Source organism: Nicotiana attenuata, unplaced genomic scaffold (genome assembly GCF_001879085.1).
Source record: "Nicotiana attenuata strain UT unplaced genomic scaffold, NIATTr2, whole genome shotgun sequence".
NCBI classification, from domain to species: domain Eukaryota; kingdom Viridiplantae; phylum Streptophyta; class Magnoliopsida; order Solanales; family Solanaceae; genus Nicotiana; species Nicotiana attenuata.
The window spans coordinates 110,539-130,293 of NW_017672946.1; the positions used below are offsets into that span (position 1 = coordinate 110,539).

The 19,755-nt window shown below is 38.6% G+C and overlaps 1 protein-coding gene across 1 annotated transcript; it reads left to right on the top strand.

Annotated features, from left to right (window-relative positions):
* Nucleotides 1-1,269: 1,269 nt before the first annotated feature.
* LOC109215005 lies at nt 1,270-2,189 on the top strand. The gene is made up of 2 exons (XM_019379002.1): nt 1,270-1,553; nt 1,655-2,189. The coding sequence occupies exon 2, from the start codon at nt 1,661-1,663 to the stop codon at nt 2,126-2,128; it is 468 nt and encodes a 155-aa protein (XP_019234547.1). The 5' UTR covers nt 1,270-1,553; nt 1,655-1,660; the 3' UTR covers nt 2,129-2,189.
* Nucleotides 2,190-19,755: the final 17,566 nt, after the last annotated feature.

A 19,755-nucleotide genomic window follows, 5' to 3' on the forward strand; every position in this document is an offset into this window, starting at 1 on the left:
CTTTCTCCCACAACATAGTATCTAGCTGCTTTCCTCGATGGGTGTTGAGTACAAAGGGCCAGTTAAATTTCCAAGCGAAACTGCAAACTGTGATATTGTAATATCTATCAAAAGAAAGATGGAGAGATGGGATGTATTTGAGCGTGTAATTGTTGTGTTGTCGTATGGTCGTCGACATATCGTAAAAGCAGATATGCTGAAAAGTTATGGTCTTAAGCAATTCCATATCGGTTTTATGCCTAGCTATGTATCCAAAAAGATTTATGTAATCTATGAAAATAGAGCACTGAAACTGCAAATATAAAACTTACGATGTTAGTGCTGATGGCCTTTAGCGAAGCTCTAGCTTTAATCATGGCCGAAGAAGACAGAAACTAGAGTTAATAGTTTCTGCTACTTATTTCTTGTCCCTGATAATCTGGTGTATGATATGCATGTGTATGAAAATCCAAAGTAGCTAGTAGTATACAGTGAGGAGTTTGTTTAGTTATCAATTATTAACCGTGAGCGTGTTCAAGCTGATTCCTGCCTAATCATATCAAGGAAAAGCTAACACTGTCCTGAATTGAATCAAAATTGAATTTTCTTAACAACAACTTAATCACACAAAAATCAATGTTGACTGATTCTGCTTTTCCCTTCACAATTCTGAATTCAGATATAATTGATCTGGACCCACTGACATGGAGAGCGAGAAGCGGAAAAAAGCGCTCGCTTTTTTTCAGATGCCTCGCTTTAGGTTTGAAAAGCGCAGACCTTGCGCCTGGCCTCACTAATTAAAAAGTTGTAATAACCATCCTTCTGTTAGTTTCTGGACAAAAATTTTAGCAGAGAAACCATTTGCTCCAATTCTTTTACACCATTACCAACTGAAAGAGATATGGTGTTGACATAATTTATCTTCATATGTAGTATGCTACAGTTGTGCTTCACAAAACAAGTTAAAAGTGCATAAGCTTTCTCTTCTTTCTTGTTCCAGCAAGGTTTTAATTGGTTAATGTAGTTGACGAGTGGGGTTTGTTAAATTATGTTCTCTTCATCTTCTTCATCTTGAAAGACATTATTGTATTTGCTGAGGAAAACTAAAGAGATAAAAAATTTCCTCATGAAAAAATCTGAATTCTCTCCTTCTGTGAAGGGAAAAGCAGAATCAGTCAATCACATTCTTTTGCATTAATGTCCCAATTTTGATTCAGAATTGTAAGTTGTTGTTTGATGTTTCTTTCTTCTTGCAGAAAATGTCCCAAATTAATATTGAGAACCGGAAAAAGTTAAAGAATCCTCACACTGCTGGAAAAAGAAGTTTTGCTTTAGTACGCTCTAAGTTGGTGTGTAACTAGCAAATAATGGCAAAAAATTTCTCAATTTCTGCTCTTGTTTAGTACATGGTAGATCACCACGAATGCTAACTCACTTTCATGTAACTATGTAACTAGGAAAACGAGAAGAAAACTTCGGATCCTTTATCGGCAAAAGAAGTCTTTGTAGCTACAAGAAAAAGGAAAACTGGGCGATCATACAAGTGCTCGGATGATGATACAACTAGTAAAATTGTGCGAATTATATTTAACTGATTTTATATCGAGATCAATTATTTGTTTTTATTAGTATACTTTTTATTTACTTGTTCTATTTGTTTGAATTTGCTTTGAAGGCTGAAATGGTAGCAATTGAAGCCCAACAAAATAAAAATGGCAATGAGTCCGTTGATGCATTTGCATCTGTCGTGGGGCCTGAACATCCGGGACGTCTAAGATTGTATGGACGAGGGGTTACAAGAACTTCTTTGAGAGGGAAGGTAGGATGTTTTGAATATTCTCCAAATACTACAAATTCTCTACAAAAAATGGAGGAGAAGATACAAAGGATGGAGGAGAAAATTGAGGAACAAAAGGCAACTATCCGTCAAGAAGTTGTTGCAGATGTCCTTGCACGACTTCAGCTTTCAGGAATTGATATTGATGCTAATATTATTCTAGCGGCATTGGGTGATAATTCTCCTGGAGAAGCTTCTTCTGCACAGCGAGCAACTTTGCAACCAATTCGTCGTCCATCTACTGATAGCAACAAAGAAGGCCAACTCATTCGAGGTATTAATATTGCTTATTTTTTAGCTTATTCGGTTTAGAATTATACTTGTTGATGCCAAGAACTATAGCTGTGATATATATTACGGTTTAATTTAATCATGATATTTAGCAATCATGATTACTTACTTCTAATATCGCGCCGTTTTAAGTGTATCAGATCCCTGCTGATCATTTCCCATAATCAGGATATAGGGTTGATCTCCAAGTTGATAAACTTATTTACGAGTATTTTCTTTTGCTTTACTCATTCAGTGTTCAAAGACCTAATACAGATCCTTGCTGGATGGGTGTACTAAGGGGTAAAACGTAACTCTCGCCAATTGATATGGGAGATTGAGCATTTTCTCGTGGATCTCCTTTTTCTTGTTTTTCTTTTTAGCTTTCTAGCTTTTGCAACTTTACTGCCTGAGATTGAATGTTGGTTTTATAGACGAAGTATTCTGTTAACTAATACTCCTTCCGGTGAGGGTTCACATAAGTCATAGACTGAGCTCATGCAAATTGAACTATTCATTTTAAAAGTGTTTAGTGGTGAATTATAGTACTATATATTTATATTACTTTGATATCCTTTTAAAATGTTTTTATTGATGAAATTATATATATCCATCTATTAAATTGATTGCTAGTGTTGTCACTTCACTGAGAGGTGTTTAATGTAATTGGCAGACAATGTGTGATTCCTTGATGCCCTTCTCATTCTGTTGGTTCTGCATAGTTGTATGGTTCTCTTCTTTGTTGGTTCTGCATAGTGTTTGGTGTAATTGGCAGACAATGTGTGGTTCTCTTCTTTGTTGGTTCTGCATAGTTGTATTTGCAAATGATGTTTTGAGCAGGTTGAAAATTTTGGGAGTCATATTTACAAAGGAAACTCTGCCGAAAAATTTAAGAATTTAGAGAATGAAAATTTTCGTGTTATTATCAAATTGGTCATTCAATTACTTTGTGATTCAGTTATCCTAAAAATGTTATTTAATTATTTCTCATTATCTTTTGTAGGTGCAGTGATTGCGGATGAAAGCAGTGACGAAGACCTTACTTGAGTGTTGTTAGGCTTTATTATTATTTTTAAGGATATTTTAGTTTAGAACTTTTTGTATGCAAACTCATCTATTTTGACTTTTAAATTGTTTGACCAAACATTGTATCCATATTTTGTTTTTGTACATGGATAATGCTAGTTGGATATGGTGTAAACAATTTCATAGAATAGGAAACTATTTCTAATTTTGCTTCTATAAATATCAGAAATTATAATTTGTTGCAATAGAGAATATAATTGTTCCAATAGACCTAGCAAATAACAAGAGCAGCCCCTAATAACTGTTCCAATATGTTATGATATCCATTGCAATAGAGTAATGATAATTGTTCCAATATATCATGAAAAACGTTGCAATATATCATGAAAACCGTTGCAACAGCCTTAAAAAATATCAGCTGTATTAGTTTACCAGGACAGTTTATAACCGTCCCAATAGAAAATAAAACCGTTACTGTAGATAGAGCATGGTAGCAATCCAAAATCCCTATCTATGGAGACGGTTTATGAACCGTTGCAAATAACCGTTCCAATAGACCTATTGTGACGCTGAATCCCGGAACGGGTCAGCATCCGTCCCAATAGCCCTATAAGGACGGTTAGCAGATCTATAGCAACAGTTTTCGAAGGGTTGCCATAGCTTCAATTTCTAGTAGTGTCTCTCTCAGATCACTCTCAGAACAGTATCATATAGTAACTGCTGCGGCGTGCAGCCCGATCCACATCTCGCTGCAGCGTGCAGCACGATCCATATATCGTCGACGGCGCTCACTTGGGGTGTGCAAACTCCGGGAGGGGCCCCTTACGGCCCAAGCGTAATATCAAGCCACCTCGCGGCATATAACATAAGGCCTGAAAGCCTTCTCACATCACTCACAAGGCCTGAAAGCCTCCTCACATCACTCACAAGGCCTGAAAGCTTCCTCACATCACTCACAAGGCCTGAAAGCCTCCTCACATCACTCACGAGGCCTGAAAGCCTCCTCACATCACTCACAAGGCCTGGAAGCCTCCTCATATCACTCAACATATCCTCACATATGGCCCTCGGCCTCACTCAGTCCAGAAAACATCATAAGCCCCTCGGGCATCAATAAAATAGTAGTGCTCAGCCCAAACAACAGTGGAAATATCATTTAAGTCTCAAAGTTCAATTAAAGCGGCTGAGTTTGTAAAACAGTATAATCAACAGGACTGAGTTCAAGTAGTATATCAAAATAGTGAGGAAACAGTGATAAAAATCCCCGAAGGGTTCAGATAATTGGCACGAAGCCCAAATATGGCAATCAGCCCAAATCATGATAATAACAAATAAGTTTCAGTCAAATACGCGATAAAATCATCAATCGGGACGGACCAAGTCACAATCCCCCAACGGTGCTCTACCCCACGCCTGATATCCGGCGTGCAAGTCACCTCAATATAGCACTACGGTGTGCAATCCGGGGTTTCAAACCCTCAGGATATCATTTACAATCATTACTCACCTCGAACCGGCTAAATCTCTAGCTCACGACGCCTTGCCCCTCAAATCGGCCTCCACACGTGTCGAATCTATCCAAAACCAGAACGAATACGTCACAATATGCTAAGGGAACAAGGCCCAAGCGAAAACAATCGAAAAATATCAAAAATCCCGAAATTAGCAAAACCCGAGCCCCGGGCCCACTTCTCGAAACTTAGAAATTTTTACATCAATAGATTCCTTATCTCCTCACGAGTTCATACATATCAAAAGTTCTCAAATCCGACCTCAAATGGTCCCTCAAATCCCCAAATCAAATTTCAAATCCCTAGGCCCCAAACCTTCGGATTTCACCCCAAAAACAAGTAATCTAGTCAGGATGTTTGATGATAATCCCATATTATTGACTAACAATGACCGCAAGTGACTTATCTCTAGTTTTCACATGAATTCTTACTCAACAATCACCCAAAAACGAAATTGAAGATTAGGGTATAGAACCTTACCTCTTTGATGAAGAACTTGAGGGATTTCTTGTTGGATTTAAAGGATTGGACAACATTTTTTGATGAACAAGGCACTTGAGCTTCTTCCTCTCTCTAGAATTGCTCTTCCCTCTCTCTAAAAGCTCCAGAAAACCCCAAAATAACAAACCCCAAACGAGTTAAATAAAATGGGGTTCGGGTCTTAAAAACCCGTTTTTGTACTGCCACGCCGCATGGGGCACCGCATGGGGCGCCGCGGTAGTGTAAAATTCTCTGCTGCTTTTGGTAATTTGGTCATAACTTCTTGTAGGAGTATCCGAATGACGAACGGTTTGAAGCGGTAGAAACTAGATTCGAAAATCTTTCATTTGATAGGTTGTTCATCATATAAATCCTTATATTTATTCAGATATTCTTGTCCAAAGTTAGGTCTTGTGCTGCTCATTCGAAACTTTCGTCTAAAATGAAACTTTTCAACTTGGCTTGGACTTAGGCCTCTCTTTAGACCCCAAATCACTTATAATATGCCCTGTACACTTATTATCATATCCAATTGATATCTATCATATTAATAGTCCTCGTTCGCAGACAAAATAATATAATTAGCGCACATCAATTTTCTTAATAGCACTTCAAAAATTTTCCGGGGCGTTACATTCTCCCCTACTTAGGATCATTCGTCCTCGAATGAGAAGTAGAGTCCGCTCCCAAACACATAACATCATTTAAACTTGTTCCAATCATCAAAACACCTCAAACAACATCAAAACCATCAATTCACATCGAATTCAAACCTAAGTTCTTCTAAAATTTCCGAAACACGCATTTGATCAAAAACCCAACCAAATCACCTCCGAATGACCTGAAATTTTACACACACATCCCAAATCAGATAACGAAGCCACAGCAACTTTCAGAATTCCATTCCGACCCTCGGATCAAAATCTCACCTATCAACCGGAAACCGCCAAAATACTAACTTCGCCAATTCAGGCCTAATTCTACACCGGACTTCCAAAACCAATTTCGATCACGCTCCTAAGTCACAATTCACCTAATGAAGCTAACCAAATCATAAAACTCCGATCCGAGATCATATACAAATAAGTCAACTATTGGTCAAACCTTTCAAATTCAAAGCTTTCAACTGAAACTGTTCTTTCGAATTCATTCCAAATTTTCCTGAAAACCAAAACCAACGATCTACATTTGTCATAATACATAACACAGGGCAAGTCATGCCCGAGAACTGGCGATCAAAGTGCAAAAAGCTCAAAACGACCGGCTGGGTCGTTACAAAACTCCACCCCCAAACCCGTCTGATCCGACCCGCCTAGCCCAAGATCCCCCTCTCATTAAAACCTACAGATCCAAGACCTAACAGAAGAGGAGACCAAGATTCAACACAGAGAACAACGAGGCTCACCCCTTCTCTTTCACAGAGAGCCTGAGTGCAGCTTTCACTTGGTCCTTAGTGCAGCTTTCACTTGGCCCCTACCCTCTCGATCTTCTTCCTCATTTTCTCACTCAAAACAAGAACCAAAAACCAGACCTCCCACTCCTTCACACTCTCTCCCTTCACTCCCATTCTGAAATACACACGCACGAGACAGCGAAGGAGGGATTCTGCAATTGGAAAGTTCCAAAAGCAGATTTGGAAACAAATAATAAAAAAAAATCTCTAAGAAGCTGAAAGAGATAGGGATTCGGACAGGATTTTGAGAAGAATTAATTGCTGGAAATTTAAGGTTTAGATCTTTGTTTTCTTCTGTATGGGTGACTGATCTCATTAAAAATGACTGAGATACATGCGATTTGCTGGTAATTATATGCCTAATATAATTTACTTATTAGTATAGCTTTGCTTTCATTTCATGGTCATCATAAGCTAATAAAAATCTGGTTAGTTTCTTTAATCCAATTTATTGGTTGATGACAAAATTAGCAGTTATTGCTGTTGGTCCGAACTTAATTGTCTATGCCTAGATGTTTAATGTTCACAATTTTTAGGTGTAGGTTTTCCCTAGTTTTGGTTTGTTTTGAGTTATAAGAATTGAAGTATGTATTATGCTGTTTTTTTTTATGAACGTTAAAGGCAAAAAACTAAATTTTGGGACCAGTAAAGAGTTGTGGCATGTGGTTGGTTTCTTGCACTAGTTCTCTCTTCTCGTAGTAATGGTTTCTATATTCTTTTGGAGAACAAATCATGAAAAATGTTTGTCATTTGCTGGAAATACAGTATTACATCTTACTCGAAAGGTGCAAGTAGATGATGAAGTGTTCTGTTGAACTTTATACTATGGCACATATCTTTGCTTAATATATAATGTGGTGTCAATTAGAATAAATCAAGATACTGTTGGTCATTCATTATGTTTTAAAGTTAGAATAATTTGTTACTTTTAATAGTTAAAAGCATACGTCTCTATCACAATAGTATCTCATCCATAATCTTTGAACTCTCGCACATAACCTCAAACGTACGAAATTCATTATATGAACATCCTTAGTTTGCTTTAATTTAGTACAATTCTTTTAAAATAAATCGAGGCGTGCCATTCGCAAATGAATCCTATAATCTATGGCCCTCACATTAATATTATAACTTAGTGTAGAAAGTATTTTGAACATTCGTAGTTTGCTTTAGGCGCGTTCATAATAAAATCATCATAGCTACGGGTACGGTTCTCGTGACGTAGTTGTGATACCTAATTTTCAAATCGGGGGTACATTTATGTGATCCGGCCACAACTTCTAAATAATGTTGATAAATTAAACATGTTGTAGATCGTGGGTACGATTCCCGTGATACGATTCACGAAGTGTATCAAACAAACAAGTGTACGACAATCGTAACTTGTTCCAGAATAATTCCATAAATAGTTAAAAGCGATTATAAAGCTGAAATGCACAATAGGTTTAAAACATGTAGTAAATCAGATAATAGGCCAATTTTAATAGTTTAAGCGACCGTGCTTGAACCACGGAACCCGGGAGTGCCTAACACCTTCTCCCGGGTTAACAGAATTCCTTATCTAGAATTTCTGGTTTCGCAGGCTTTTTTTTAAAATAAAGTCGAAATTTCCTCGATTTGGGATTTTAAAATAAACCGGCGACTTGGGACACCAAATAAACTATTCCAAGTGGCGACTCTAAAAAATTAAATAAAATAATCTCATTTCGAATAATGTCACTTAAATTGGAAAAACTCCCTTATATCCCCCTCGGGCGGGTGGGTAAAAAGGAGGTGTGACATACACGTCTATGTTTATCTAAATAACAAAAAAGAGTTTACAAAATCAAATAAAAGTTTACTTACATATATAATAAAGTAAACATACATGCTGGAGAAAGAAACATCACAAAATCAGTCAATACTAAAAAAAGATTATTTCTTTTTTCTTCTTGAAGAATATCTGTTTGAAGAGTCAATTTGCATAAATGGACATCAAACAAATAACAAAACTTTGGCTATACAATTGCAATCATTAATTTCAATTTAGCATATTCAAGAAATTGAAGGGTATAAGCTGAAACCTCTTCATTGAGCTGTAGTCAAGCCAATATTGCAAGGGTATATTACTTTTTCGTTGAAGAATATTAGTTTTAAATCATTAGATTATGTGAAAGGTTTTTTTTTCAAACTCAACAAGAGAGAAATTGGTTTCTAATTGATAGTTTATATATCGAGTATATATAAAGAAAAAATTGGTATGACGTGAAATATTTTTGTTTAAAATGTAAATAAATTATTTCGAAAAAACTCTTTACTTTTTTAATTCAAAGATAATAAAAAGATAAGATATTTTTGAACATTAGTAGAGAGTTTTAAAATTATTATAATAGAAGTTATATCACGGATAAACTCAAAAAACCGAAATCTTATGGAATATTTACATAATATCCGGTCATATTTATTGTTTACTTTTTATAGCTAACATAAATAGATGATATACCGACAACACACGATTATACACATATTATATATGGATTATATATAAATTACACATCATTCAATTTTTTAATTTAAGTGGTCGGGTGAGCACCAATTTAGGCTGATTAGATAAAGCCAAAAGAAAAATATGACATAATTCAACCAAAGACTAAAAATATAATTAAAGTTCATATGTAGACAATTTTTATTAAAACTCATCCTTTTATAGTAAAATAAATTAATTTTTTGCAACAAAAGAAATAATGACATAAAAAATAAGATAAAAAAATAAATATTGAAAAAAAGTGTAGAAAGATCTAAAAACGAGAAAAAAAATGTTGACAACAAATATCTTCTTATGTTTCATCTTTGTTGAGTATAAAAAATTTGAAAGTTAATCTCATCGATTTTAAATATTTTTTTTTCATCTCAAATACATACATTAGAAGATAAGGATATCTTAGAATATATTTTTTTAATTTATATTTTGTGTTATTTTTAAAAAATCACTATTACTAACAAACTGATATGATATTCGAATTTGAATTGGAATGCAATTTGAGTAGTTTGCATTGAGGTTAAGCCATGTATGGTGTCGAAAAATAAATTACTTGACAATTTTAAGACTGTATATGCAATTTTTTATAATATTAATCAACTAATTTAACATTTAATGATTCAAAGAACAAAATTTTTTTATATATAGGGTATTAAAAATTCAAATTCTGGGGCTAGATGTAACGACCCGACTGGTCGTTTCACTTTTTAGAACCCCGTTTCCCTAAATTAGACTTCACACGCTTGCCTTGACTGATTTACGACTTGCAGGGATGGTCGGTTCGGGATTTGGAGGAGTTTGGGTTGAAATAAGCACACTTGATTCTTTAAGATTTTCTCAAAAGGCTAAGTTTGACTTTGGTCAACATTTTTAGTAAACGGACCCGGACTCGTGATTTGACGCTCCCGGAGGATCCGTAGGAAAATATGAGACCTGGTCGTATGCCCGGAATCGAATTCCAAGGTCCCTAGTCCGAGTAATGAATTTTTATTAGAAATTGTTAAAACTGAAATTCTAAGGATTTAATGAAATTTGATAATGCTTGATCATATTGGTATCGGGCCCGTATGGTGATTCCAGAGCCCGGTATGGGTCTAAAAGAACAATTAAGACTTGCCCGCAAAATTTGGTGTCAATCCGAGTAGTTTAAGCACGTTTCGGCACGTTAGAAGTGAATTAAGAACTTGAAGTTCATAAGTTTGATTCAATTGGTTTTAGGGGGTGATTCTTAGATTTATCGTTGCTTCGGGCATTCCGAAGGTTCGATCGAGTCCGTTTCATGATTTCAAACTTGTCAGTATGTTCGGGCGGGACCCGGGAGCCCCGAGCGTCAATCGAACGACGCTCGAGTAAAGTTGGAAAATTTGGGAAGAGTTGAAGCTTCAGGTTGCTGTCATAACCGCACCTGCGGTTGGTCAGCCGCAGGTGCGAGACTGCAGAAGAGGTAGCTCTCTCGCAGATGCGGCCAAGGCAGGCCAAGCCAAAACCGCAGAAGTGGCTCCTTAGCCGCAGAAGCGTCTGCACAAAAGCGGCTTCAAGACCGCAGAAGCGGTCCCAGCTCGCTTGGCCAATTCCGCAGATGCGGCCTTCCTCTCGCAGAAGCGAGATCGCAGATGCGGTCCCATGACCGCAGATGCAGAAATCACTAAAGTAGTAAGCTTTATTTAATACGGGCCGTAAGTCATTTCGGCCATTTTTCACTCACCCATTGGGCAATTTTGGGAGCTTTTGAGAGAGGATTTCCACATAGCATCTTGAGTGTCGGATTGTGCGGTTCCAAATTGAGGGTTTGAGTACGTTCTTGATATTGGAAGTGCGCTTTGGAGCGAGGTGAGTCTCCTATCTAACCTTGTAAGAGGGAATTGTCCTTATAGGTGTAATAATTGAATAATTGCCACTAAATGCGGGGGCTACGTGCGTACTAGGTGACAAGAGTCCGTGCGTAGCTACTATTATGCCTAAATCCGGGTAGTTTAGGACCCAAAAGCATGCTTATGTGATGTTCTTGTGACTCTATGATTAATTTGGGGATTTCTTAAATCATGTTGGATGTGGTAGATGACTCTAATAAGAAGAACATCTTTTCTTGGCCTTTAAAAGAGAAATTTGGTATTTTCGTGAGTAATTGCTCTCCTAATATATATTCTTGTCTGTCTGTTATTGTGTTCAAATACATTTGACCCCGTCGCATGGATGATTCGCTAGCGGGGTAATAGATGCATCTAAGGTTCGCGCCGTTCGACCCTCTGGCAGTGCACACTTTATTTTTATTTTTGATCGGGCCGTACGACCTCAGCACTACTTGCGTATGCTTATTGATTGGTATATTGCTGTGAACGGAACTTTGTTATATGCCCTAAAATGTAAATGGTTAACTGTGATATCATCTAGTAAAGGACCAGTTGCTTCATGTTGTATATTGTTAATCATTGTGCTATCCATGCTTAGTACATCACTTATCATATTATTTGACCCTAGTGAGTGTCATGTCGACCTCTCGTCTCTACTTCTTCGAGATTAGACAGGATACTTACTGGGTACATATTATTTATGTACTCATACTACACTTCTGTACTTAATTGTACAGGATCTGAGGCGGGTACATCTGGTTACCAGGCTGGTGCATACCCTTGATCCGGCCGAGATTCTACGGTGAGTTGTTCCCCTTCCTATGCCGTTCAACAGCCCGATGGAGTCTTTTCTTTACTTTTGGCTGTCTACTCTATTTCAGACAGTAGGACTGTGTTATTCTCTTGTATATTCTACTAGTTGCCCACGCACTTGTGACACCAGGTCTTGGCACACACATTAGTAGACATTTCTTTTGGGAATTGTATTATTGTTTTGGTACATTACTGATTATCACTTGTTTTTAACTTAAAGTTTAGAAATTGTGGTACTTATTTTGGTAAAGTAAAATGAAGACTTATTGATTCTTCCGCGTTAGCTTGCCTGACAATGGTGTTGGGCGCCATCACGACCTAAAATGGAAATTGGGCCGTGACAACATGGTATCAGAGCATTAGGTTCAAGTAGGTCTCACAAGTCATGGGCAAACCTAATGGGGTCTTGCAGATCGGTACGGAGACGTCTATATTTATCTTCGAGAGGCTATAGGGTATTAGGAAACTACTCTTTATTCATTTCCTATCGTGCAGTGGATGGTACACTAAATTTCTCCCTTCTATTCTCTCACAGATGGTGAGGACACGCACGGCAGATATTCCCGACCTTAGAGGCGCTGCTCCCCCCATTGCTAGAGGCTGAGGTAGAGGTCGGGGGAGGGCACCAGCCTGAGGTAGGGGACGAGGGCGTCCCAGAGCTGTTCCAGTAGCACCACCAACAGATCCTGCGGGAGATCCTACTATTGAGAAGCAGGGCGAGGTGCCCGCAGCTGAGCCTACCCCGGCAAGCATTAGGGCCAACATGGCCCGAGAGGTGGAGATGGGGACTTCTTATCAGCTAGTGGTAGAGATTGCTTGGAGGATTGAGGGCTACCGCCTGAGAGGTAGAGAGCAGGCGCAGCAGGACAAGAGGGCCCGATTCTCCGGAGAGTTCAGAGGTGCCCCGGCTAGGGGTAGAGGTCAGTTTGGGAGGGGTCAGCCCAGCAGGCCCCACATCCAGCACCACCACCTGTCCAGGGTACTCTAGCGCGCCCCTATTTTAGCGCCATACTAGAGAGTTCTTATCGTCCGCCAGCTATTCAGGGTTCTTCTAGTGGACATTCAGGTCCCAGGGTTCTTCTGGTTCCTATTCCAATGCTATGCCAGAGAGTTCATACCGTCCTCCAGCCATTTCTGGTTCCTCCGGTGGGTATTCAGGCCATCAGGGCCAGGCTTCCGGACAGTAGGCTATGGTGCCCAGAGTTTGCTATGAGTGTGGAGACCCAGGCCACACGAAGAGGACCTGCCCCAGGCTTTGGGGCAAGGCAGTACAGTAGGGTCAGCAGCCTATGATTCCAGCACCGGTTGCCCAGCCGCCTAGGGGCGGGGGACAGAGTGGTAGAGGTCGTCCTAGAGGTGGAGGCCAGACAGGGAGAGGTCAGCCGGCTACTGCTCAATCAGGTGGAGGCCAGCCAGCCGGCGCTCCAGCCAGATTCTATGCTCTTCCGGCCAGACTAGATGCATTGGCCTCAGATGCCGTTATCACAGGTATTATTTCTGTCTGCGGTAGAGATGCTTCGGTATTATTTGATCTAGGGCCAACCTATTCATATGTGTCATCTTTGTTTGCTCCTTTTCTGGTTATTGCTCCTGAGCCCTTGGGCACTCCTGTTCATGTGTCCACTCCTGTGGGCGATTCTGTGGTTGTGGATCAGATCTACCGGTCCTGTGTGGTCACCTTCTGTGGTTTTGAGACTAGAGCAGATCTCATGTTACTTGATATGATTGATTTTGAGGTCATTTTGGGCATGGATTGGTTATCCCCACACCACGACGTCCTTGATTGCCATGCCAAGACTGTTACATTAGCGATGCCAGGGTTTCCAGGGTTGGAGTGGAAGGGTTCCACAATTGATACATCTAGTCGGGTTATCTCCTTCCTGAAGGCTCGGCATATGCATTGACACCCAATTTTTCCCTATATATTTTTTTAATATGAAAATATAGCTTCAAAATGGTATATATATGCATATATTCATATATCCAAGTGTTTCATTACTTTTTCTTAATTTTAAAAGATTTTTTTATCTATTTATTCTCTTATTTTATCCATAAAATTCAGTAATTGTTTCCAAAATTATCATCTTTTGGTGATTCACTTATTGCACTTTTTATCTATGCTAAAATATAGCCAAGGGAATTTTTGCATATTTTTATAAATTTATTTAGTATTTTTAAAGCTAAATTGCATATAATGGCAATATTAGCCTCTTTTAAAATTTAGCCACATTTATGTTCATAAAATTAAGTCCGTTATTTTTAAATAATTAATTATGTGTCATAAATCATTTTAGTTCCATTAATTTATTTCCATAAATTATTTTATTATTTTTATAAATCAAATAGGAAAATTGGCTATTTAAATGTTAGCCCTATTTTATTTCAGTTATAGCCTAAATTGGACCCCAACTCAAATCCTATCAAAACCCCGACCAAAACCCAGTCTCATTAAACCGCCCCTTTACCAGTTCAATCCAAGCCATTGATCACTCAGATCAACGGCCAAAAATTACCCTTACCTAAATTAATTCCCAACTACCCCAAAAACCCTTTCATTTGTTACCCTATGCCGCCTCTGCATTCCCCTCCTCTCCCAAATCCTCTCTACAACAACATCAAACCCTAGCCACCGCCCCCTTAATATACCTTAAATCTATGGCTTTCCATGGTCGCCTAACACCTGTATCAGCCTCCTATGGCTTCTATGTGTTTGTTGTTGTGGTCTCATGACCAGATTCTGAACGGGCTTGGTCCAATCCTCGCTCAATGACTGTTCTCCGATCGTCTCTGACTTTTCTCCGGCCAACCATGGCCATTCGAGTCAGACCTTTGACTCCCCTGTCTGGATCGGTAACTTTCGAAGCCTCTCTCACCTTTTCTGGGTCTTCTAAAACCCTAATCTATAAGATCCTCTCCGATTACCTTCAGTCTACTTTAGATTTGTGTTTATCTTGAACTTTTAAACATCTTCTCGAAGTTTCTTCAATTTTGCCTTCAAAACGACTCTTTGTCTTTTCCGATTAGGGTTTTTCCTGTTAAGTTATTTCAAAATCTCTTCTCTTACTTTTAACACGTTTAAGATGTGTGCTTGTTTGAACTCTTGCTTGACTTGTCTGTTTACCACCTTTTAAACTCGATTGATGTTGAAAACCCTAATCACTTTTGGGTTCATTCGAGTTTCTGAAGCTATTTGTTAATGTTTGTTTGATTTACTTGTTCATCATCTTTAAACTCGATTGGTGTTAAAAACCCTAATTTCTTCGGGTTCATTCGAGTTTCTGAGACTATTTGCTAGATATTGTCTGATTTATTTGTTTATCATCTTTAAACTTGATTGATGTTGAAAAACCCTAGTTTTCTTTTGGGTCTATTCGAGTTTCTAAACTGCTTGTTCAACTTATTTGTTTATCAACTTTTAAGCTTGAATATTGTTTAAGAAAACCTATGTCTTTGAGTCGAAACTGCTCGTTTGAATGCCTGACTTGATTTGAAGTTCCTTGTTTCAGCATCTCTTTCCCTTATATGATTCCTCTGATTCTGGGTTCTTACTATCTTTGAAACTCGACTATGCTGTGAGACCCTTTGCATGCTCCTGACACTCTATTTTTCTTACTACTGATTCAATGGGACCTGACCTACTTGACTATCATGTTTTGAATATTTGCTATCTACTGACTTTGTACTACTATTGCATGTTGTTTCTTTTGCCAATAGCTTGGCCTCGCATGTCTTTTGTTTGTGCATTCTATTTATACGCTGAGGTTCCTTATTTGACTAATGCTCAATTTTGGAACTGATTTTTAAAACTTCCTTTTTTGTGAACTCTAATTTTACTCGCCTGTTAAAGTGATTGATCCCTTTCCTTAATTATTACCTTGCTGAATCTTTTTCCCAAAAAAGAACACACACAAGTGTATCTCTGTACTTGGACTCGATTATGTACTTGATGTTTTACTACTTTCATTTATGGCAATAATCAGTCTGCCTACAAACTAATCTTTCTTTCCTTCTTTTGAGCATGTTAGCCCCGTTAAACAAGTAATTCCTCAATTAAAGGGGAATCACTTGGTTGATTGATTCTGATTGCCGATTACTTCCACATTTGCATTAAACTTTATTTACTGACTTATTTCTCACATGTTTTCAAAACTATAAATACCCACCCCCTCTTCTTGCAAACACACTAACATAAGGCATAAAACACTTGAGTTCAGACACACACCTCACTAAAATCTCTCTCTTTTCTTTGTTGCTACTTGTATTGCTGCCTTACCTAGCCGGCTGAAAGCCAAGGCTAGGCTGTGGGAAACTTGCTCATTTTTCTTTGCATTTTGCATCTTGACTGGTATGTTCTAACTAATTTTCAGCATGAACAACAACATGTTTCTTTACTGTTTCTTTCATCCTTGTTTGTCTCCTGTTTGTATTTAACCCGGTTCCATTATTAAGCATGCTGTACTCTGCCTTTTCTGTTCTAAATTAATGCTTCTGTTAATTACTTATCATGGCTTGTGAACCTTAAATCCCCATCCCCAATATGTTTGGTATCTGTGGTTGGTTTCGGGCATGACAACATTGAATATTGCTGTGCATGACCCAAACTTGATCCCCCTGGGATCATAACCTCCATATTTCCTCTAGTTGTTGTGTGTTCTGGTTGGCTTATAGGCATGCCAGCACCTTCTATTGTTGTGCATGCCCAAAGCTGACCCCAGCCTATGTACATAGGCTCCTTGCAATGGATTCCCAACCCCTGACCCCCTTTGTATGAAGTTATCAACTCTGTGTTTTACTAATTACTGTTTCCCTATCACCCTTTGCCCCTCTCCTTTATCCCCTCAGTTTTAAAACTCTATTCTCTCACTTCCACTATCTTCTTAGACTTAAGTTCTGCCCCTCTTGTGTGAGCCTTGCCTTGGGACCCATGAGCTCCCTCTGAACTTGGACACATAAGGGCTGGCCCTTCCACACTGCACTCATCTCTATCTGGTTCTATGAACCTGGGTGTAAGCACTGCCCGGGGTCCCTTGAGACCCTTAGGGAACTCTGACACACCCAGATCCGAGAAAGGGTTTGAAATAAGTGGTATTTGAGGCGTTTTGTTCCATAACTCAGAGAGGAAGTCAGAATCAGGCTTCCTATGGTTGTAATTTCCCATTTTTATGTATTTTCTTGATGTAATTCAGCAACTGGTCTGTAATAACTTGTAACAAATATTTGGGGTTGGCTAGTGAAAAAGGGATGGGCAATTATGCATGCTCAAGGGTAGAAACATGCCTATAGGATTTGTGTTTTGAATGATTCAATTCTGCACTTAGAAAGCATGCCTATAGGACTGTTTTACATCCTACGTGTTCAATTTTGCATTTTAGACACCTGCCTATAGGGGTTCATTTAAATTTATGCATGTTCAACTTCACACCTAGATAACCTGCCTAAAGGACTTTATTTTAAATTCTGCACGTTATTTACCACTTAGACATCATGCTCTAGGATCTAAACGGCTATAAACGGGTATCATGTTTATAATGTTTAAAAATCAGTATAACGTATAGAAATCATGCCTACAGGAATTCCCAAGTAAAAAAAAATCCTGCAGAATCTGAATTAAAATCCTGCCATTCAACTAGATATCATGTCTATAGGAATTAAAATCAACAACACTAGATATCATGTCTATAGGAATTAAAATCAACAACATTAGATATCATGTCTATAGGAGTTAAAACCAGCAATAATGGATACCATCATCTGCAGAATCTGAGACTAGTCTAGTTTAAAATCAGTCTATTCTGAACCAGTTTTTAAGTAACTCAATCTCCCTATTTAACACGGTTTAGCAAGCATGCCTATAGGATTTCAAACCGCTCATTTTTTTTAAGTTTGTTACTGCTTTTCCACATTCTGAATCCGTAATAGATACCATGCTCATAGGATCCTACCCCAAACACCTAGGCAAATCTTAGGTAATAACAAAAAATAAAGCTAAACCCGTTTCTGTTAATAATCGCTACAACCAGCAGGCAGGCCTGATTTGGACTTCTTATCCGAGTTATGTAATAAATTGGTCTGATTCAACAACTTAAGCTCCCCTTTTGCCTTAACATTTCCAGACCCTGCTTGTTGTTTGAGTCATGCTATTTGATTGCCTTGTTTGAGGAGGTATATGTGAGCCTTCATTGTTTATGTGCTTCCCCTGTCATTGTGCTGTCCTATATGTTTTTTATGTCGCCTTAGATTTTTCACCTTTGAAACTCCAAGTCAGCCTAATACCCCTCCCTTTTAGGAATAGTAGTCCTAAGTGCCTCCGGGACTGATAGGAATGGGGCGGGTAATAGCATGCAATAGTGGTCGAGACCAATTCGCGCTTTAATACCTTAACGGGGTGGGATGGGTAGATATGGATATGATGACCTGTGCGCTAATACCACATGTAGTCCCTCTTTGAGGAGTGATTACCGAGTATTGCATTGATGTGATCGATATTATAAATAAACCTAGGACCCCCTTCCCCTCTCTTTCTTGTCTTTAAAGTATTATGACTTCTTTTCAAAATTAGCCTTTTAATAATTGCTCTTTCAAACTTTGTTTACTTCCAAGCATTTGTGTATTAAAATCCCCTCTTATTTGAGCCTTATCTGCTTACATGTTAATTGCACCAAATTCACAAAGAATTATCTGGCCGGGAACCACACTAGTGGATCCTGAGGGGTGCCTAACACCTTCCCCTTGGGATAATTTCAAGCCCTTACCCTATCTCTGGTTATCAAAAATGTAGTTGTAGTTGAACCTTGTAGGTGTCCTAATGCACCATAAATCATTAGGTGGCGACTCTTCAAAAAATGCAAAACCCAGTTCCCAAAAGGAACGAGTTGTCCCATATCCCAAATGTCATTAACCCGGTTCTCCCGACGCGAGGAGGGAAAAAAGGGGGCGCGACAGCATGGCGACTCTACTGTGGATTTTTAGGATTTTACCATTTCAGATTATTCTTGTGAATTTGTACCTCTCTCTATGTGCAATTATCTGTTTAAATTTCCTTTAACATTTAATTTCTTCTTTAGAAAAGCAAAACTGACATACCTTCCTTGTTTTCTTTCCTTTATTTCTTTAAGTTATGAAACTGTTGTATTTATCGCTTCCTTAATGTGCAAATACATGTCAACATGATTTCGTTTTTTATTATTGCATAATCATGCTCAACATCATACTCCACTCGTGCCAAAACAAATACTATAGCAACGCTTATAATGAGTGGTTGCGCTCTTCCTGTATCATTACCCCCTAAATTCGGAAAGGCATATTTGAAGTAAAACTAGTCGATCAGCGGTGCAGTCGACAGTTCCGAGCCTTTCCCCTTGAGTTGTCCGCTCAAGGGTACCAGTATAAAACACCATAGAAACCTTACTCTGTTTAAACTGTGCATGCATCATGGTCAAACCTAGCCGGGTCAGTTATGTTGTCCGCATAATGATCCTTTAAGATAGCCTTGTCCAAAAGTCCACTGGGTTGCCCTAAACCCAAACGGACACCATCACGTTCTGTGCATTTATTTGGAGAACTAAATGTTTCATGCTAATTGTTGATGTTAAATAGTCGAGTCTGGTGGGGGTAGGGTCTAACTCTTCTGTTTTGCAGATAATGAGGCACGAAATCCCCAGATTCGGCATGGTTACCAACATCCATCCAAGACTGCTAAGCTGGTGGAAAGATCATCACTCTAGTGATCAGACTCTCATCCGAATACATCTGGGTAATCTACCATCCCTCCTGGAGATCCAGCCTAACAAGGGACCGAAGGAGGATATCTGGCCAGGGCCTACCTATTGCTGGGACTTCGCGAGTTGGGGAAGCTGTTCGATGGAGCAAAGGATGCCGGATCTAGGGAGGGTCCTTTTGGGACCAAATAGATAAGAGTTTATCTTTTCGCTTTATAATGTAATAAGGCCAATGGCCATTAGTGATTTTATTTCTTGCCTTTAGTGTCATTTTGGGATTCGTCTATTTTCTATCAATAA